The 22,940-nt window shown below is 39.3% G+C and overlaps 1 protein-coding gene and 1 pseudogene across 15 annotated transcripts in view; one reads left to right on the top strand and one right to left on the bottom strand.

Annotated features, from left to right (window-relative positions):
* The window catches only part of ENPP3 (ectonucleotide pyrophosphatase/phosphodiesterase 3), a 98,286-nt gene that overhangs the window by 64,292 nt on the left and 11,054 nt on the right, over positions 1–22,940 (bottom strand). For 11 of the 15 annotated variants that reach the window (XM_077904859.1, XM_077904856.1, XM_077904861.1 and 8 more), the window contains exons 2-7: positions 19,863–19,989; positions 12,979–13,054; positions 4,378–4,500; positions 3,765–3,890; positions 1,531–1,591; positions 748–845 (exon numbers count right to left, since the gene is read on the bottom strand). In XM_077904859.1, the coding sequence (XP_077760985.1) occupies positions 748–845; positions 1,531–1,591; positions 3,765–3,890; positions 4,378–4,500; positions 12,979–13,054; positions 19,863–19,989 (611 nt within the window). Of the gene's footprint in view, positions 1–747; positions 846–1,530; positions 1,592–3,764; positions 3,891–4,377; positions 4,501–12,978; positions 13,055–19,294; positions 19,414–19,862; positions 19,990–22,940 lie in introns of those variants that run through there. The other 4 variants (XM_077904868.1, XM_077904869.1, XM_077904871.1 and 1 more) reach the window with 4 other exon arrangements.
* On the top strand, positions 14,416–15,161 carry LOC144316916 (ATP synthase F(0) complex subunit g, mitochondrial pseudogene; annotated as a pseudogene).

The raw sequence follows: 22,940 nt of genomic DNA, 5'->3' as shown, positions 1-22,940 counted from the left end.
GCGCCACCCAGGGATCCCCAACCCTCTGGTTCTAACTATGCTCTGATACATCTTGGCTCTACGTCCTTAGGTATTTAATTGCTTTTTAAAATAACTTTATAAAAGTGTATGAAGGCCAAGTGTCCTAAATAGAAGTGTAACATCCTGATAAACATGATAATAAAATCAATAATTATAATAATAGCTTAAAATCATTCAGTGTGTATTACATTTATGTTCTCATAATATTCCTATCAGATAGGAAGGGACTATTTTACAACTGAAAAAAATGGGCAACAGTAGGTGAGGTCGGCTTGCCCAAGGTCTCCAGCTAATAAGCAGTGGAGACAGGTTCCATGCAGTTTAATTGCAAAACCAGACATAGATACCAGATGGACTTTTTGCAGTCTGTTTTGCCACTCAGTCTCCTTCAGGAATCCTGTCCTTGCTGGTACATTCTTTTTGCTACAACCCAGAATTCAAGTCTGACAAACACCACTTTCAAGACAGTGTATGTGAGCAGATTTCCACAGGATGGAAATAATATTTAAATACAAAACAAATCACAATAAACAATCAAAAATATGAACCCTGCTACCAAAAAAGTATGGAAATAGGTATCACAATTGGTAAAATCCTCAGGATTTTTGGAGGACCTGGGAGAGGGCAAACTACTAATATGGAAGGTCAGGAAGAAAGATACCCATCTACGGATTGGCTAAATAGGTGTCCTTAATCTTTGTGTGCCTGTGGTTGTGGAAGACTTACTCAGTTTATTAATATTAGGTATGAGGGCATCCCATGTCTGCAAATATTCAGCTCTAAATCCATCCATGGAGAACAAAATAACTGGTGGCAGTTCAAATCTGAAAATGGAAAACAAAATATTAGTCTGTTATTTTGATTGTCAAAACAATAAAGATACACTCCTCTACTAGTTACAATTCCCTAAATCAGAAAATGCTTAGAAAGTACAGCAAGAAAACAATCCTGGAAACCACATCAAAAGATGTGCATCAAAAGGTGAATGTCCATGAAAAGATGAATGGATAAAGAAAATGTGGTTTATGTATACAATGGAATATTACTCAGCCATTAGAAATGACAAATACCCACCATTTGTTTCGACGTGGATGGAGCTGGAGGGTATTATGCTGAGTGAAATAAGTCAATCAGAGAAAGACAAACATTATATGGTCTCATTCATTAGGGGAATATAAAAAATAGTGAAAGGGAATAAAGGTGAAAGGAGGAAAAATGAGTGGGAAATATCAGATAGGGAGACAGAACATGAGAGACTCCTAATTCTGGGAAGTAAACAAGGGGTAGTGGAAAGGGAGGTGGGCGGGGGTTGGGGGTGACTGGGTGACAGGCACTGAAGGGGGCACTTGGTGGGATGAGCACTGGGTGTTATGCTTTATGTTGGCAAATTGAACTCCAATAAAAAAATGAAAGTAAGAAAAAAAATATATATATATATAAAGTGGAGAGAATTCCACCCTGCTTCTCAGCTATTTGTTAATGGAGGATTAAAACTCCCTGTTTTCTCACCCTTCTGGACACTCAGACTGCTGGGCTGTGCCACACTCTTCTTTCACCCATGGTGTTTCTCCTGAAAAACAAGATTATAATCCTTAGACAATTGCACCACAGAAAAGAAATATGTTCAATGAACATGATCTTTCCAAACTACTTTGTTCATATTTTTCCAATGATTAAATTCTTCCAGAACATATTAAGAGCAGTATATTCATTCCCAGCCCACATATGGATTATGTAATTACCTGGGAGTATATACCTTTATCTAGCTTATTCCTTACTGTTCATTTTATAACATAGTAACAGTAGCAGTTAATTGGTAGAAAAGTAATAGCAACATCACTGATTCTTGTCTAACAGCAAAGAAATTGTCACATAGAAATGCAAATCCTTTCTGTTCCACCAGTACTTACAATATTTATGATTCATTCCAACATTCTTTCAGTTGTATACATAGTCTCTTTCACTCTCTTTGAGTCTGCTGGACATTCCAGGTGGTTATCTCAGGAATGACCTAATTACTCTTTCATATGTTCATGTTACTTTTATATGAGAGTCATATTTTTGTGTTTTTGAAAATTATATTTTGCCAAGAGGAGAGTTGGAACCAGGAGTTGAATAATCTAGACTGGCCAGGCGTTGATAATTGTTGAAGATAGGTGCTGGACATATAGGGAAATCATCATACAATTCTCTCCTTTATGTATGTTAAATTTTTAAAATGTAAAAGTGACTATCTGGTTTCTTGTACAAAAAGTATTCAAATGTTGGGAATCCCTGGGTGGTTCAGTGGTTTAGCGCCTGCCTTTGGCCCAGGGTGTGATCCTGGAGACCCCGGATTGAGTCCCACATCAGGCTCCCTGCATGGGCCCTGCTTCTCCCTCTGCCTGTGTCTCTGCCTCTGTGTGTGTGTGTGTGTGTCTCTCTCATGAATAAATAAATAAAAGCTTTAAAAAAATTATTCACATACCTTCAAGCTACTATCTGAAGTTTTAATTTTGGCAAAAAATCATGTAACATCTTTAAACAAAGTGTTAAATCATTAGAGAAAACATTTGCATTTATTTTGAAAAATAAACTGAAATGGTAAAATTAATTCCATCAAAGTACCCAGTAAGTGGTGGTGGTAAGTGTCAAAACTGCTTTAACAATTCCTGTTGTTTCTATTAAATTCCAGCAATGTGCAATGGATTCAGTGGGAAAATTTACCATATGAGCCTTATAAGGATCAGTCTTGATATAGAAAATTGAGAGTTATAACTTTGAGGTAGAAGATAGGAAAATAGAATGATCAGAGGCAGTGTGGTCAGTGAACTTACAAGAAATTATGCTTGCCTTCCTAAAGGTAGCAGAATTTTTAATGATGAAATATTAAATGTCCAACAATAATTATTTGAAAAATAAGTTACCATTTCAGGCTTTTATTTTTCCTTTTTGATAGCTCTTTTTAGTTGATTTTCAATTATATTTTGTAATAAAAATGGATTCATCCATTGGTGTGAAATCTATTTTCTACAAAGAGTTTATAGTTAATGTTTCGACCATAACATTTTCCTACTATTAAAAAAATCAAGTTCAACTTAATCTTTTTTTTTGTCTAGAATCATTAAAATTTTAAATTAGTAAACCTTTCCTGGATATGGCATTATGAAAAGGGGGTTGATAGCTTGAAGCAATTGTGTTGCTTTGTGTTTATACGCATTTTTCATAAATTTCATTAGATGTTCAGAGGATGGCACTTTCTAAAAAAAAAATCTACAGTAACTCAGAGTTGGAACCAGGAGTTGAATAACCACATCCTAATCTTGGTTCCGCATTAACTCTCTGAAGGTCCTTATCAGTAATTTAAACACTCAGGACACCAGTCATTTCAACGGTAACTTTGGTTTAACGGACTGATAGAAGGACCGGATAATCACTTTAGTCATATTTTAACTTTAGGATCTGCCATCCAGTGTCTCAAACCACAGATATTTCTAGCATAGTCATTGGTCTGGAGAATGCCTCAACAACCAATATGGAACTTTAATCTTTCTCTTCTTTTCATAGTATCTATGCTATTAGTTCCCTCTCTGTATGGTGCATGAGCTACATTTCTTCCCATAGTAAACACATTGCCATTTCTTCTACACAGAAGAAGACCTATTCTGACAGAGTAGGTCAAGAAACTCTCATTTGTTTTAATTTATGCCAGCTAAGGGGTCACTGAACACACAGAGGTAAATGGGTCAACTTCCTCTGCTTACCTTGGCAGACACTCTTGTAGTCAGTACAGCAGTCTTTCCTCTGCAGACAATCATCCGAACAAGAGCAGAGGCTGGACTCTAGTCTGGTCTCCCCACAACGAAATCTATTGCATGTCCATATTCGAGCTGTAAAATCACACAATTCAGTTCCCAGCATTTAACTTATTGTTAAGTATCCAATAGCATTAGAGTGGTCCCTATCCAGTGTAACTGATATTCTTATTAAAAGGGGAAATTTGGACATGAACCCCCAGACACACAGGAAAGATTGTGATGACATAAGAAAACTCTCTGTGAAGACAAAAGCAGAATCTGGGGTTATGCTGCCAAAAGCCAACCATTTACAACGACTTGTAACCCACAAGAAGCTAGGAGAAGGGCAAAGAAGGGATTTCCCTCACAACCCTTAGAAAGAATTAGCCCTGATTAAACTTGCATCTTGGATTTCTCGCCTCTAGAACCGAGAACATGGATTTCTGTTACATAAGCCCCTCACTTTTTATGTCCTGGCAGCCCTAGCAAAGCAATACATGAGGTGTATGGTAAGCATTTGGACATGTGTTAATGTCAGCACAACCACAAGCTATAATGAACTTATCCTCAGAACCCATACTGGATTCCACACAAGTGTCTTCAAAATCCCAACAGCAGTCGCCTCTCTGCTTGCATTCCATATCACACCGGCAGTTCTCCAATCCTCTGAATGAAGAATCAAAGCATTTCTTCCTGCAACTGCCTGCAGGAGTGGAGGAAATAAGGAAACCAGTGCTTAGAAGTTATATGAGGGACATCCGGGTACCCCAGTCAGTTGACCATTTTACTCTTGATTACAGATCAGGTCATGATCTCAGGGTCATTTAATGGAGCCTGGCGTCAGGCTCCACACTCAACAGGGAGTCTGCTTGAGATTCTCTCCCTCTCTCTTTGCCCTTCCTTCCCACGCTCACTCTCTCTTTCTAAAATAAGAAGGGGCACCAAGGGTGGCTCAGCGGTTTAGTGCCACCTTCAGCCCAGGGCATGATCCTGGGGTTCTGGGATCGAGTCCCATGTCAGGCTCCCTGCATGGAGCCTGCTTCTCCCTCTGCCTGTGTCTCTGCCTCGCTCTCTTTCTCTCATAAATAAATAAATAAAATCTTTAAAATAAAAAATAAATAAATAAAATAAGTAAATAAGTCTTAAAAAAAAATAAAAGAAGTTCTCTGATATCTCGGAACTAGATGGTAGAAGCATACAGAAGAGGTACCTAGCACAGACCAGGTCAGACAAATAGATACTTTTGAATTGTGCTGTATATCAGTGTGAAGTGGTAAGTAATAAGTGATTTTTCCCCAGGACTCCAGAGAGGTCCCAGACGCAAAAACACCAGGCACCATTAAGGGAAGATCAGAGGGACAGGCAGAAGCTAAATAAAGTGAAATGGATTTAAAGTCTGGAGATAGAACAGCAACAATATACCCCACCTCCCATTCCAGGTAGAAGGCTCATATCTGGAGGAATTTAGGAAAAGTAGCTTTTATCACAGAGGAAAACATACAGGATGGCTATGTTGAGAAAAGATGAACAAGCTGTACTCATGAACGTAAACAGATAGTTACCAGACATTTGAGGGCAGCAAGATAATATCCAACAAAAAAACAAAGACCAAAACAAATAAGAAAAAAAAAGAAAGAAAGAAGACTTGATTGAAAAGGAAACAATGCAAGGAACAGAAGAGTTATATACACACACACATAGCTAATACTGTGATCTTCAGAAAGGACGATGCATGTATCAAATAGTTTGAAATGGTTTTAGAGAAGTTTTACACCCTAATCTCCGAAACTGAATATGCTATACTGTTTTACATGGCAAAGAGACATTGCAGACATAATTAAGGATACTACAGAGTTGACCTTTAAAAAGATGGGGGGAGGGGCACGATGGCGGAAGAGTAGGGTCCCCCAAGTCACCCCTCCCCACCAAATTACCTAGATCACCTTCAAATCATCCTGAAAATCTACGAATTCGGCCTGAGATTTAAAGAGAGACCAGCTGGAACGCTACAGTGAGAAGAGTTCGCGCTTGTATCAAGGTAGGAAGACGGGGAAAAAGAAATAAAGAAACAAAAGGCCTCCAAGGGGGAGGGGCCCCGCGAGGAGCCGGGCTGAGGCCGGGGCGAGTGTCCCCAGGACAGGAGAGCCCCGTCCCGGAGGAGCAGGAGCTGCACCGACCTTCCCAGGGGAAAGGGGCTCCAGGGAGGTGGAGCAGGACCCAGGAGGGCGGGGATGCCCTCGGGCTCCCGGGGACACTAACAGGCACCTGTGCCCCAGAGAGTGCGCCGAGCTCCCTAAGGGCTGCAGCGCGCACGCGGGACCCGGAGCAGCTCGGGGGGCTCGGGGGCGGCTCCGCGGAGGGGGCTGCGGGGCGGGAACAGCTCGGGGGGGGGGGCTAGAAAACCCAAAAGCCTCCACCCCAAGATTGCTAGAACTCATAGAGCAATTTGGCAGCGTGGCAGGATACAAAATCAATGCCCAGAAATCAATGGCATTTCTATACGCTAACAATGAGACGAAGAAAGAGAAATTAAGGAGTCAATCCCATTTACAATTGCAACCAAAAGCATAAGATACCTAGGAATAAACCTAACCAAAGATGTAAAGGATCTATACCGTAAAACCTATAGAACACTTCTGAAAGAAATTGAGGAAGACACAAAGAGATGGAAAAATATTCCATGCTCATGGAATGGCAGAATTAATATTGTGAAAATGTCAATATTACCCAGGGCAATTTACACGTTTAATGCAATCCCTATCAAAATACCATGGACTTTCTTCAGAGAGTTAGAACAAATTATTTTAAGATTTGTGTGGAATCAGAAAAGACCCCGAATAGCCAGGGGAATTTTAAAAAAGAAAACCATATCTGGGGGCATCACAATGCCAGATTTCAGGTTGTACTACAAAACTTGGTCATTAAGACAGTGTGGTACTGGCACAAAAACAGACACAATAGATCAATGGAACAGAATAGAGAACCCAGAAGTGGACCCTCAACTTTATGGTCAACTAATATTCGATAAAGGAGGAAAGACTCTCCATTGGAAGAAAGACAGTCTCTTCAATAAATGGTGCTGGGAAAATTGGACATCCACATGCAGAAGAATGAAACTAGACCCCTCTCTTTCACCATACACAAAGATAAACTCAAAATGGATGAAAGATCTAAATGTGAGACAAGATTCCATCAAAATCCTAGAGAACACAGGCAACACCCTTTTTGAACTCGGCCATAGTAACTTCTTGCAAGATACATCCACGAAGGCAAAAGAAACAAAAGCAAAAATGAACTATTGGGACTTCATCAAGATAAGAAGCTTTTGCACAGCAAAGGATACAGTCAACAAAACTAAAAGACAACCTACAGAATGGGAGAAGATATTTGCAAATGACGTATCAGAGAAAGGGCTAGTTTCCAAGATCTATAAAGGACTTATTCAACTCAACACCAAAGAAACAAACAATCCAATCATGAAATGGGCAAAAGACATGAACAGAAATCTCACAGAGGAAGACATAGACATGGCCAACATGCACATGAAAATGCTCTGCATCACTTGCCATCAGGGAAATACAAATCAAAACCACGATGAGATACCACCTCACACCAGTGAGAATGGGGAAAATTAACAAGGCAGGAAACAACAAATGTTGGAAAGGATGCGGAGAAAAGGGAAGACTCTTACACTGTTGGTGGGAATGTGAACTGGTGCAGCCACTCTGGAAAACTGTGTGGAGGTTCCTCAAAGAGTTAAAAATAGACCTGCCCTAAGACCCAGCAATTGCACTGTTGGGGATTTACCCCAAATTTTCAGATGCAGTGAAACGCCGGGACACCTGCACCCTGATGTTTATAGCAGCAATGTCCACAATAGCCAAACTGTGGAAGGAGCCTCGGTGTCCATCAAAAGATGAATGGATAAAGAAGATGTGGTCTATGTATACAATGGAATATTAGTCATTAGAAATGACAAATACCCACCATTTGCTTCGACGTGGATGGAACTGGAGGGTATTATGCTGAGTGAAATAAGTCAATCCGAGAAGGACAAACATTATATGTTCTCATTCATTTGGGGAATATAAAAAATAGTGAAAGGGAATATAAGGGAAGGGAGAAGAAATGGGTAGGAAATATCAGAAAGGGAGACAGAACATAAAGACTCCTAACTCTGGGTAACGAACTAGGGGTGATGGAAGGGGAGGAGGGCGGGGGGTGGGGGTGAATGGGTGACAGGCACTGAGGGGGGGCACTTGACAGGATGAGCACTGGGTGTTATTCTGTATGTTGGCAAATTGAACACCAATAAAAAATAAATTTATTATTAAATATATATATATTTAAGGATCTGACATATATAATCAGAGAATGTAAATTATTTTTAGTGCATGCACTTTTTGCCATTAAGTTCATAAAATGTCAACAGTCTGGTTTTTTAAAGCTTGCTTCGAAGTGCAAAAAAAAAAAAAGGAAGATAGTAGGGCCGCCTGAGTGGCTCAGCAGTTAGGCATCTGGCTTTGGCTTGGGGCCTGATCCCAGAGTTCCGGGATCGAGTCCCACATCGGGCTCCCTGCATGGAGCCTGCTTCTCCCTCTGCCTGTGTCTCTGCCTCTCTGTGTCTTTCATGAACAAATAAATAAAATCTTAAAAAAAAAGAAAGTTCCCAGAGAAAGATCATGAGCAATCTATAAAACATCACAAGTCAGAATGGTATCAAGTTTCTTAAACGCAACACTGAAAGCTAGAAGATAAGAAAGCAATGTTTCATATTTCTAGAGGAAAATTACGTTCATCTTGGAATTCAGTATCTAGCCAAATTATCAAGTGTTAGGTTCTTAAGACAAAGATGAGAACTCAAGTTATAGCTTGTATGTGTCCTATTTTAAGAAGCTACTAAAGTATGTTTTTTAGAAAATGAAAAAGTAAAACAAAGAGATCAAATAAATATGAGTTCCAATTCAATGGTCTAGGGGAACACCAACCATATGTCAAACAAATTGAGAGAGAGTAACCAACACAATTTGGAGCAGCAGGGCAGAGAATCAACAGTTAAATATAAAAGATATCACTCTATGCCTACATTTACAGTGCCAAAAATGAGAGAGCCAGATAATGCCAAGGGTTGCTGGGGATGCATGGTAAAGACAGAGCAGGCTGTGGCAGCTATTCTAGAAATCAATCTGGGGTTACTCACCCAAGCTAAAATACAGACCCTAAGACCCAGGAATTCTATTCCTGGGTTGATGATGAAGCAATCTCCCCTAGGTCCATAAGGGAACCTGCAGGATTTATGTAGTGTAAAGGAACAAAAGTCAACCTGAGTATCCAGCACTGAGGGAGGGCACAGGTCAGATAGCATATTGCGATACATGCTAAGTAGTAAGTAGATAGATGCATAAGAATAGATGTACGTGTAACAATTTATATGGATCTTAAGAAACATTTGGTTAAAAAGTAACCAAAAAAAGTTTATATACCATTTATTCAGATGGCTTTTATTTTTTTATGATAGTCACAGAGAGAGAGAGGCAGAGACATAGGCAGAGGGAGAAGCAGGCTCCATGCACCGGGAGCCCGACATGGGATTCGATCCCGGGTCTCCAGGATCACGCCCTGGGCCAAAGGCAGGCGCTAAACCACTGCACCACCCAGGGATCCCACAAATGGCTTTTATATTTGTATGTCCGCTCTCCTACTTTGAAACATTTTCTGCACCTGGCTTCCGGGCAGGACAACAACCACCTGGCTTTCCTCCCACATCCCTGACCAATTCTTCCTAGACTTCATCCATGGTTCTTCCCCCTCCTCATCATACCAATTTTTTAAGGCTAGTGTGTTCCAGTCACATTGCTGTAAATCCACGTATGTATGATACTGATAACCACCATATTGCATGTCTATTTGTACTTCCCTTGGAAAGCCAGCCTCATATAATCAGCTATCTTCTGGCTTTTCCAGTTGGGCATTTCATAGACATTTCAAATTTAACATGTCCGAAATGAGCTTCTGATCCTTCTCCCCAAACCAGCTTCTTCTAGTGTTCCCCATCTCACTTGCAGAAATTCTGTATTTCAGATGTTCATACCAAAGATTTTGAAGTCATTCTTGACTTCTCTCTTTCTCCATATCCACTGTCAGTAAAATCTATATACCACATCAAAAGATAACCAGGATCCAAATACTTTTCATCAGCGACAATGTTACCACCCTAATTCAAGACATAGAGCTTGTGTGGATTATTGTAATAATTTCCTAATTGGTGTCTCTGCATCTCATTGCACCCTGCCATTTATTCATAACACAACAGTCTGAATGAGTGCGTTGAAAAGCAAACCAGGGTGTGTCATTTCTCTACTCAAAACCTCCAATCACTTCCCATCACTCTCAGAATGAAAGCCTACAGCCAGATTTGACTGAACAACCTGATTGACTTGGCTTCTTTTAGGTCTTTTGGTTGACTCATTTTATGACTTCCCTCCCTCTTCTCTTCTAGTTCACCAACCTCGTTATTCTTTAAATGAACTTGCCAGGCAAGCTCCTGCCTTAGGCCTTTGCACTTGCTTTCTCTTTCCTGGAATGTTCTTCCCCCAAATATCCCTATTTCTCCCTCACTTTTAGCCCTTTACAACGATTATTTCACATACATCCCCCATCCCACTGTATATCTTATAATCTCCTTTTCAGTTTTACTTATCCCTTAGCATTTTCCTGATCATATTATATATATTTGGTTTATTTCTATTTTTATTGTCTGTCTTCCATGCTAGACTGTAAATTCTCTGAAGGATGAGTCTATTTTCTTCACCACTATATTCCCAGCAATTAGAATAGTACATAGCATATAGTTAGTGCCAAATTGTTGAAGAATGAGTAAAAACAACACGCACATTAAGGGACAAATTTATAAGAACACATACAAACTCAAACCAGAAAAAGCTGTTTTAAGAACTCACACTAGAAAAAAACAGTACTTTGCCTATGAAAAGTGGGCTAATTGGAGTGGAAAATGGTAAAAATGGCCCAGGGTTAGGGATTAGGAATCAATTGTGGAAGAATGAGGGGATGAACATTTTAACAACTCTGGCAAAGGAGGAGCTGGAGTAAAGTACCAAAGCCCAGGATGGGAGGTGGAGGGGGTGATGTCACACAAGGACTTATAGACTGAGATGAAAGGACAAGAAAGGGATCCCTGGGTGGTGCAGCGGTTTGGCGCCTGCCTTTGGCCCAGGGTGTGATCCTGGAGACCCGGGATCGAATCCCACATCGGGCTCCCAGTGCATGGAGCCTGCTTCTCCCTCTGCCTATGTCTCTGCTTCTCTCTCTTTCTCTCTCTGTGACTATCATAGATAAATAAAAATTTTAAAAAAAAACAAAAATACTTATAAAAAAAAAAAAAAAAGAAAGGACAAGAAAAAGGAACAATGACACTGGGAAATGAGCCAGTAGGTGTACTAATGTAAGGAAAGGAAAGAGCCAAAATAATTGGAGATTGTGTTCAAAGATTAGTGTATGTCTCTTGCAATTAATTTATGTGAATTGGCCATAAAAGAACCAAGAAGGGCAGCCCAGGTGGCTCAGCGGTTTAGCGCCACCTTCAGCCCAGGGCGTGATCCTGGAGAACTGGGATTGAGTCCCGCAACAGGCTCCCTGCATGGAGCCTGCTTCTCCCTCTGCCTGTGTCTCTGCTTCTCTCTCTCTCTCTCTCTCTCTCTCCCTCTCTCTCGATTAAATAAAATCTTAAAAAAAAAAAGAACCAAGAAGTGAGGCACACCTGTGCATACTAACACCAGGATAAAATAACCAAAGTGGCCCACCTACATTTGTTAGATCTAGGACTGGTACAGTAGTTCAGAAACACAACAGCCAAGTGACCCCAAAAAAGACAGTAATTTTCCAAGTAAAGTCCACCTTTCCAGTTTCCATGTTACAATGGATGTACTGAAAGTTTGTTAATTCTTTTTTTAAAGACTTTATTCATTTATGAGAGACACACAGAGAGAGAGGCAGAGACACAGGCAGAAGGAGAAGCAGGTTCCATACAGGGAGCCCGATACGGGACTCAATCCCGGACCCTGGGATCACACCCTGAGCTGGAGGCAGACCCTCAACCGCTCAGCCACTTAGGTGTTAATTAGGTGTTTGTTAATTCCTTTTTTAAAAGATTTTATTTATTTATTCATGAGAGACACAGAGAGAGGCAGAGGCACAGGCATAGGGAGAAGCAGGTTCCCTGCAGGGAACCTGAGGTAGGACTTGATCCCAGGGTCTCCAGGATCACGCCCTGGGCTGAAGGCGGTGCTAAACCGCTGAGCCACCCAGACTGCCCCGGGGTTTGTTAATCCTTAAGGGAAAGCATAACTGTAAATTTGTCTGTTAATCTCACCAAGAGTCCACCTAACAAAGAAGCAACAAGACCTTCCCCAAGAGAGTCAAATCAGAAATTCACCAGCCAGATTAAAAAGGCGAATAAATTATCTAACATTCGACTTCATACTTCCCCTTTGTAAAAGTACCAAAACAATGAATCACAAGATATAGAAAATGCTTTTCATATAGTCACATGTAAATGGTTGTTGACTGTACATACTGAATGGATATGGCAGTTTGGGGGTTTGATATTCTGATAAAAATCAATCTCCCATTTCTTTTCGCTTCTTATGAGGAAAAATAAATCAACATCAAGTATTTACTCTGCACTACACTTCAAGAATGGAGCACTGCCTGGCCAAGAAATAGTGAAATTTCAGGGAAGGAGCAGTACTAACATCATCACAGGAGGTCCTGGGATGTAAGCAACCAAGACTTTCAAGACCAAGTTCACCAAGTTTATCAGCAGAAAGGAATGAGTAGAGTAGGTGCCAAGACAGAAGAAGCCTTTGATCCAGTTATCAAAGTCCTCTACAAAGGTAAGGACAAATACAGGGAACAAACAGGAACGATATGAATCTCAAAGGAACAGGGGGTGAGGGCAAAAGACTAAAGTCCAAAATGTCTGGATAATGCTTACCACACACATGGGCTCCTAATTAGTGTGGTGTGGTAGGACAAGAAGCCTAGGAGGAGAGCGCTCCATGCAGGAGACAGGGGGTTCAGGAGGAGAGACAAGTTTCAAGGGGTAAAGGTAAGAAGAAAGGAGAAATAAGAAACTGTGTTGAGAAAACACTAAGGGATATACCTTGCTCTTCTTGTCTCCTGAGTCCAAGCCCCAGGCCCAATCCAAGTGACACAATCACCAACAAAGCAAGAAGAACCTAGTACAAAAAAAAGGAGAAGTGACCTTTACAATTTTCTTAAAACATAAAAAGGAACAAAGATCCCTCCCTACCTCCCTCTCACTGAAAATTAAAGGCACACAGCTTGCTAATTATGCATAACACCAGATCCAACAATGATAGAGAAATGTACTTTTCAAAAAAAATGCCTGAAAGAGAAATGTACTTTTTTAAAAAAATGCCTGAAAATAATAAAGCTTTGGGAAGAATTTTAAAGTAATATTTATTATAGATCTTCAAATTCAAATTCATGGGTCCTGGTTAGCTTAACCCCAAATTTATTTAAAGTATGAGTGAAACCATGGGAGTCATTTACCTTTGTCCATTTCCCATTCTTAACTAGATACTTGTTTCAAGATCATTTACCTAAAAGCATTCCTGAACTATGATATCTTTAACTACTTCACTCTTAGGGAACAGAGGTTCCCCCTCCCTCCTAGCTCTGTCTTATGGATGGAAATGAAAATGCTTAGCACATGTAAAAATATAGTGTCCAAATAATTCACTGGCAAATGATCCACTTTGATCTACAGCTCAGACAAATGACGTGGAAGCTCTGTGACCAAAGATTGTGTGTGTCATTCATTATCACTACTGCTGACAAGGCTCTACAGTATAGTGGACTTTATGCGATGTCTGGAATTAAACTAAGATATAAATTTTTAAAGACTTTATTTATTTATTCATGAGAGACACAGAGAGAGAGAGAGAAAGAGAGAGAGAGAGAGGCAGAGACCCAGGCAGAGGGAGAAGCAGGCTGCCTGCAGGGAGCCCAATGTGGGATTCGATCCCGGATCTCCAGGATCACGACCTGAGCTCAGCCACCCAGGTGTCCCAAACTAAAATATACTTAAAGAGAATTCTTCCCACTTTTTCCCTACCCAGTGAGTCCAATGTAAGTATGCAGGATGATAGAGCTTGAATAATGTATAACCATAAAATATGAATGCAACGACACACAAATCCTTAAAAATGTATTTTACAACACTTATAACCTTTGCTTTTAAAAAAATCTCTTTCATAAAAAAGCATCAAAATCTGCTTAGATAATAAAGATCTACATAAGCATTGATTGCGTTTGTTTTCATTCTGAAAATCAACTGGAAAATAAACCTATAACTTTTACTATAGAAGTGGATTCAACAATTGGGCAAATACATTAGAATAGTATAATAATTCTTTAATGAAGTCTGAAAGTTAGCCCACGTTTGAGTGATTTTCCAACAGGCATGCATTCAGTGGAGAGAATGGAGAGGGAAAAGTGAATGTAAACAGTTATTAAGCAGCATTACTAGCACTTAGTCCCTCGTTATGATGCTCAAAAGCCACAGGAGGATTCAGCGGCCGTGCGGGGCGACAGGACGTCCCTCTTGGAGCCATGGCCCAGTTCGTCCGTAACCTCGCCGAGAAGGCTCCGGCTCTGCTGAACGCTGCTGTGACTTACTCGAAGCCTCGATTGGCCACATTTTGGCACTATGCCAGGGTTGAGCTGGTTCCTCCAACCCCTGCTGAGATCCCTACAGCTATTCAGAGCTTGAAAAAAATAGTCAAGAGTGCTCAAATTGGTAGCTTCAAACAGCTCACAGTTAAGGAAGCTCTCCTGAATGGTTTGGTGGCCACCGACGTGTGGATGTGGTTTTATGTCGGCGAGATCATAGGCAAGCATGGCATCATTGGCTATAATGTTTGAAGACCAATCTTTAACATCTCTTTCTATGTGGCTTATAATTTGAGTGTTCTTGGACACTTATATGTGATCAGACTGGTATTTGAATAAAATAAGATAATGTATCAAAATCAGTGTTTTCTCTATCAGATACTACATGGAAGGATCACAGTTTCTCTTAATAATAAGATGGATTGTCTTTTTGCTTTAATACATTAATACAGCTCTCAGGGCATGTCTTTTGCATAGCCTAAAATCAGAAAGGATGAAGGATGTATGTGAATATACCAACCTGGGAAATACATTTATAAGAATAACATTCTAATTTGAAGATTTGAAATATATGATAAATTTATTTTATTTCCAGAATAGTCAGAGGAAAGGTCTTGGGAGAACTAGGATTTGCTACAGTAGGAAAAATAGCAATAACCACGTGCCAAAGTGATATGGTTAAAGCATGTCTGTGATATAAAGAATAAAATTTCAGTGGTTTTTTTTTTGCTAGAATCAGAGATAACACCTGCATTTATAAATATTAAAGTACTTGGTGGTATTCTAAGTAAGTATGACATCTTTAACACCAGGACAGAGCTACTGAGAGCCACAACCTCCTTTTTAAATCTAATTTTGATGTGTGTTGTATTACTAATCTATTCAGTTTTATGGTTTTTAGAACCCATCTTTACAACAATAAAATACCCTATGGATATTAAATAGTTATAAATTTAGTATCCTCCATGGTTCTGAAGCATACATTATACTCTGAAATAAATAGAAATGCTTGCTAAAAAAAAAAAAAAAAAAAAAAAAAAAAGCCACAGGAGACCGAGACTAGGAATACAAAGCAGTGAAACACTGGGGAATAATACTGCAACAAACCTCATGCATCATAGATTTACAAATTGATATTTTTGATTTTACATTTTTATCTTTGGTCCTTTTGCCATTCAAATTTGTTAGGAAAATAAACAGCATCTAGGTGTGATCAGGATATTCTAGGACATTCTCCTGTTAAATCTCAGTGTCTGTTTCTTCATGACTCTACTTGTTCCATATATTTTTGGCTTGATCCCTGCATTATTCTGTAAGTTCCTCGAGAAGGTTCATTTTTAATCTCACATAATCATTTCCTCTAAATCTGTAATTCTGAATCAGCTTCTTGATATTGAGGTGCATATGTATCTTAAAAAGTGGAGAGGGGAGGACTCAACTCCAAAAACCTCTGAAAATCCAATATTTGGCTTTAGATGGGTGAATGAAGAGTGCTAAAGACACAGCAGATACATTTAAAGTTTTTTAAATGAAACTTTTGTTAAGGGCAGCCCGGGTGGCTCAGTGGTTTAGCGCTGCCTTTGGCCCAGGGCATGATCCTGGAGACCCATGTCGGGCTCCCTGCATAGAGCCTGCTTCTCCCTCTGCCTGTGTCTCTGCGTCCCTCTCTCTCTCTCTCTCTCTCTCTCTCTCCCTGCTGGGAGCCTGCGGGACTTGATCCTGGGCTGAAGTCCGCGCTAAACCGCTGAGCCACCCGGACTGCCCTCAGCTTCTCTTATACATACCAGAAACCATTAGAAGGATACAGGAAGAAAAATAAATGTTGTACAAAATTTTGCTTTCAAGGAGTTATAATGTCTTGAATTCATAAGATGGGATAAATATAATAAATAGCATAGAAGTTAAAAGAGCACTCCAAAGTTCCCAGAAGGATATTTAATGAATAGAATATCATGACAATTTACTTTGCCCTAGTTCCTGGGCTCAATGCTTACATTATTTCATTTACTTCTAGAAATAATGCTTGAGTGACAAAATGATGGTGACTTTAACTAAAGTAGGGAATTTGGGAGAAAATTACGGCAGGATAGGTATGAGAAATTACATAATTGGTTTTGCCTTGAGATACTCGATGAGGAGCCAGTAAGAAGGCATTTGAAATTGTGTGGCACAGCAAATATCATTCTCAATGGGGAAGCACTGGGAGCCTTTCCCCTAAGATCAGGAACAAGACAGGGATGTCCACTCTCACCGCTGCTATTCAACATAGTACTAGAAGTCCTAGCCTCAGCAATCAGGCAACAAAAAGACATTAAATGCATTCAAATTGGCAAAGAAGAAGTCAAACTCTCCCTCTTCGCCGATGACATGATACTCTACATAGAAAACCCAAAAGCCTCCACCCCAAGATTGCTAGAACTCATACAGCAATTCGGTAGCGTGGCAGGATACAAAATCAATGCCCAGAAGTCAGTGGCATTTCTATACACTAACAATGAGACTGAAGAAAGAGAAATTAAGGAGTCAATCCCATTTACAATTGCACCCAAAAGCATAAGATACCTAGGAATAGACCTAACCAAAGATGTAAAGGATCTATACCCTCAAAACTATAGAACACTTCTGAAAGAAATTGAGGAAGACACAAAGAGATGGAAAAATATTCCATGCTCATGGATCGGCAGAATTAATATTGTGAAAATGTCAATGTTACCCAGGGCAATATACACGTTTAATGCAATCCCTATCAAAATATCATGGACTTTCTTCAGAGAGTTAGAATAAATTATTTTAAGATTTGTGTGGAATCAGAAAAGACCCCAAATAGCCAGGGGAATTTTAAAAAAGAAAACCATATCTGGGGGCATCACAATGCCAGATTTCAGGTTGTACTACAAAGCTGTGGTCATCAAGACAGTGTGGTACTGGCACAAAAACAGACACATAGATCAATGGAACAGAATAGAGAATCCAGAAGTGGACCCTGAACTTTATGGGCAACAATATTCGATAAAGGAGGAAAGACTATCCATTGGAAGAAAGACAGTCTCTTCAATAAATGGTGCTGGGAAAATTGGACATCCACATGCAGAAGAATGAAACTAGACCAGTCTCTTTCACCATACACAAAGATAAACTCAAAATGGATGAAAGATCTAAATGTGAGACAAGATTCCATCAAAATCCTGGAGAAGAACACAGGCAACACCCTTTTTGAACTCGGCCACAGTAACTTCTTGCAAGATACATCCACGAAGGCAAAAGAAACAAAAGCAAAAATGAACTATTGGGACTTCATCAAGATAAGAAGCTTTTGCACAGCAAAGGATACAGTCAACAAAAGTAAAATACAACCTACATAATGGGAGAAGATATTTGCAAATGACGTATCAGATAAAGGGCTAGTTTCCAAGATCTATAAAGGACTTATTCAACTCAACACCAAAGAAACAGACAATCCAATCATGAAATGGGCGAAAGACATGAACGGAAGTCTCACAGAGGAAGACATAGACATGGCCAACATGCATATGAGAAAATGCTCTGCATCACTTGCCATCAGGGAAATACAAATCAAAACCACAATGAGATACCACCTCACACCAGTGAGAATGGGGAAAATTAACAAGGCAGGAAACAACAAATGTTGGAGAGGATGCGGAGAAAAGGGAACCCTCATACACTGTTGGTGGGAATGTGAACTGGTGCAGCCACTCTGGAAGACTGTGTGGAGGTTCCTCAAAGAGTTAAAAATATACCTGCCCTACAACCCAGCAATTGCACTGTTGGGGATTTACCCCAAAGATACAAATGCAATGAAACGCCGGGACACCTGCACCCCGATGTTTCTAGCAGCAATGGCTATGATAGCCAAACTGTGGAAGGAGCCTCGGTGTCCAACGAAAGATGAATGGGTAAAGATGATGTGGTTTATGTATACAATGGAATATTACTCAGCTATTAGAAATGACAAATACCCACCATTTGCTTCAACGTGGATGGAACTGGAGGGTATTATGCTGAGTGAAGTAAGTCAGTCGGAGAAGGACAAACATTATATGTTCTCATTCATTTGGGGAATATAAAAAATAGTGAAAGGGAATATAAGGGAAGGGAGAAGAAATGTGTGGGAAATATCAGAAAGGGAGACAGAACGTAAAGACTGCTAACTCTGGGAAACGAACTAGGGGTGGTAGAAGGGGAGGAGGGCGGGGGGTGGGAGTGAATGGGTGACGGGCACTGGGGGTTATTCTGTATGTTAGTAAATTGAACACCAATAAAAAATAAATTTAAAAAAATGAAATTGTGTGGCAGAGGGAGCACCTAGGTGGCTCAGTGACTGACTGTAATTGGCTCAGACGTGATCCTGGGGTCCTGGGAGTCAGCTTCTCCCTCTGCCTATGTCTCTGCCTCTCTCTCTCTGCGTCTCTCATGAATATATGTGCTGCCCAAGCAAGCACGTCTCATGAATAAATACAATCTTAAAAAAAAACAATTGTGTGGCAGAAACTCACCATGAAGTCAGACCTACTGGCTTACTTGAAATTCTTGGTTGACAATGTGACTTTTAAGATCATAAAAACATGAGATTGCCTAAAGAAATGATCTTTAGACAGGGTTCAGTTGAAACACCATGTGCAATGTGCAATGAAAAGATAAATCAGCCAAGAATGCAGATAAACAGAAGTTATAAAAATTAGGATGCCAATACCATAATGGAAGCAAGGGGAGAGAATTCAAGAGAAAATAATAATAATAATAATAATATACAATAGTATTACTGTTATAGATGCAGCAGGACAGTAGAGAAGGACTGACTTTCAAGATGATTCAGGACAGTAAAAACAAGCAGGAAAATGGAGTGGTTGAATGGTGAAACCATCTTTAGAAGTGAAGTAATCTAAAATAAAATAAAATAAAATAAAATAAAATAAAATAAAATAAAATAAAATAAAAAGAAATGAAGTAATCTAAGATAAAAGCTATAGTCCAACATAAGAATATAAGATACAGTGATTTTAATTTCTCACTCTCTGGTCTTAAAAATATTCATGCAGTAAAATGGTGTCTTGGAAGGGGGTGATTATAATCATGCTAAAGTCAATGCTATAAAGTGTTTTACCACAGATCCCAACTTTTTAGATTGATCAAATATTAGTTTGTTACTCACATTTTTTTAGGCAAAACATGATTAAAATATTAATTTGGCATCAGGGTTGTCAGAGGGGATAAAACTGAATACATGCACTTAAAACTTTACACTTAAATAGCAACACAAATAGAAATGGGAGTCATACATTTAACATTTGTCATAAAGCTACAAAGATTAAAATGAAAAACTGTACTTACAATACAGATTATTTTGTATTTTGTAGCAGTGTTCCTCTTAACAGTTTCTTCCATTGGTAAAACCAGCATAGACTCCATTATTGTATAAACCCGTTTTACTAGAAGACAGTAGAACTCCTTCCTTTTTCTAGTCCAGCAAAGAAGAACTGAATGAGTTACACGGCTGTGACTAACTTTCAAAAATTTGGAGAGATTATACCTCTTCAGTGATTGGACAATGAAAGGAGAGGAAGAAAGTTGTAATAACAACAGTGTCAAGAGATAAAAGTTCATTGGACACCTGGGTGGCTCAGCAGTTGGGTGTGTGTCTTTGACTCAGGGTGTGATCCTGGAGTCCTGGGATTGAGTCCCACATCGGGCTCCCTGCGTGGACCCTGCTTCTCCCTCTGCCTGTGTCTCTGCCTCTCTCTCACTACTCTCTCCCTGTGTGTGTGTGTGTCTCTCATGAATAAATAAAAATCTTTAAAAAAGAGATAAAAGTCCTTTTCCAGGACACTGTAGACAAATATTAAATACTGATCAATATATACATAAAAAGAGATCATAAGACTATAATCAAGTTTTAATACAATCTGACCATTTGTTTTCTTCAAAAATAATCTGGAACAAAAGGCCTTGTTACAGAAATTCCAGGGAGCTTCTCATTTGTATAAACTTCATAGCACAGCTGAAAACCAACATATTAAAAATGTGCTTTAACCATATAGGAATCCCCAAACTCTGTTGAATTTATATAAAGTATTTAATTATATAATAATTATATCTTTTATTTCACAGAGGTTAAAAGTTTGGTATGTTTTCATATGTTTTATCTCATGTCAAAGTTAACAATATCCCTTACAAACATTTTATTCCTATTTTGTAGTTGAGTAAAGGTCTGATTATTCAAATTAAGATCTATGACTTTCTTGTTCCAAGTCATGTATGTTCCAGATGCCAGAAGTGGAACTGAAATCTGAGTCTTCTAATTCCCCCAAATTCAAGGCAATTTCCCTAACCAAATAAACTTACTCTTTCCTTATTTATATAGACCAGAGCATCCTAATACACACCTCTCCCTAAGAAAAGGGAGTACAGGTTATGACGAAAGAAGCTCAATTAATAGCAAATGTAGCCAAAGAGAGTTATAGTAAATGGTGGGCATAAACTCTTCCAGTATAAATGACTCCAAGGGAGTAATTCTCAAAGTGTAATTCCATCAAACATTAGTCCTAAGATAACTTCCTTGGTCAATAAAAACTTGAGAACCCTTTTCTGACATAAAGATTATAAAAATCCTGTAGGTTGCAGTATATTCTTTGGAAAACACTAACCTAAACTATTACAACGCTAAAAGCGGTGAAAAAAATAGGAAATCTATCCTAATATGCAATGACTTATAAACGTGAAGATTATTTCTGAAAGTCATGGCTAAATCCCTGATTGTATTATTAGAGCCCACTCCCTTAAGGAAAGCTCTTCAGAATAAGAGCCATGCTGAATTTTTAAAGAAGGGCAGAATGCTATGAATGTTTGTGTCTCCTCCAAATTCATATGTGGAATCTATAATCTCCATTATGATATTTGGAGGTAATTAGGTTCAGATGAGGTCATGAGGATAGAGCCTCCATAATGGGCCTCTTACACTTATAAAAAAAGAAAGAGACCAGAGACCTCTCTCTTTGCACCATGTGAGGAAAGCAAAAAGATGGTCATCTGAAAACCAGGAAGAGGGCTCTTACCAACACCTGATCATGCTGGCAACTGATCTTGGACTTCCCAGCCTTCCAAACTGTGAGAAATAAATTTATTCTCTAATCCAAAAGAAGAAGAAGAAGAAGAGCCTTGTTTCCTTTTAAGGATTTGTGCTATTCTTCTCATTCTAGTATACCTCCAACTTCACCTTCAGGCCTACCCAGTGGAAGCATCTGTATGCATTGCTAGAATAGAAGGAATTAGTTTTAGAAGAAGATGCCATAAGGATAACCTAAACCAAGCTCTGAAGACTTCTTTCTATGGACCACGGTGGATAACAGGTCTTTATTTTTTTATTTTTTATTTTTTAGATTTTTTTTTTTTTTCATAAGAGACAGACACAGAGAGAGAGGCAGAGACACAGACAGAGGGAGAAGCAGGCTCCATGCAGGGAGCCTGATGTGGGACTCAATCCCAGGTCTCCAGGATCATGCCCTGGGCTGAAGGCAGGCACTAAACCACTGAGCCACCCAGGGATCCCCAATACCAGGTCTTTAAAAATCAGAAGTGAATAAAAACATATTTGAATAACTTTGGCAAACAGTTCTCTGCACTAGATAAAATTAGAAACAACCAGAATAGTCTTTTAATTTTAATTTTTGAAATTCTGAGGCCCAGGTTCCACATCAATTGAATTAGAATCTACTGGATTTTGGGGTAAATTATCCCTCCTAGCCATTTTATATGCAGCCAACATCAGTGTAAACACTTTGCTTTGAGCAGTGCATGCACTTTTGAATTCTTTTTCTGCAAACATTCTCTGGATTTGCTTAAACTGCCTATTTTACAGATAAGACTAGAGGATCTCTAGAGCTTGACTGTCTGCCCAAGGTCACCTTGATTACTGCTATCTCAGAAGTGAGATTCCACCTGGTCTTGAGATTCCCACTTCAGGGAGTACTGTTATCATTGCTGTTGTGACAAACAGAAAGTAAGAAAAAAAAATCAAGTCTACATCACAGTTGGCATCAAAATTAGATTCCTAGGAATCATGGCTTTTATCTAGTCATCTGACATCTAGCTTCAACTTTTCTATTTGCATTTATGACAATCTATCTAATCTGCCTTGACTTTCATGAACAGTTCTCCTACTTTTATCTTCCAGTCAGTGATGGTAGTTTTGTGTTGATTTGCTAAACTATAGTATCTAGTTATTTAATCAAAATCTAATCTAGGGTGTTGCCACAATGCTATTTTGTAAATGTGGTAACATCTACAATCATTTGACTTTTAAATAAAGGAAATTACCCTCAATAATGTTGGTGGGTTTCATTCAATCAGTTTAAGGCTAAAAGAACAAGAAATTTTCCTGCAAGACTACACCATTAGCCCAGGTTTCCAACC

The sequence above is a fragment of the Canis aureus genome, chromosome 7 (genome assembly GCF_053574225.1).
Source record: "Canis aureus isolate CA01 chromosome 7, VMU_Caureus_v.1.0, whole genome shotgun sequence".
NCBI lineage: Eukaryota > Metazoa > Chordata > Mammalia > Carnivora > Canidae > Canis > Canis aureus.
This window is presented reverse-complemented; position numbering and strand designations above follow the sequence as displayed.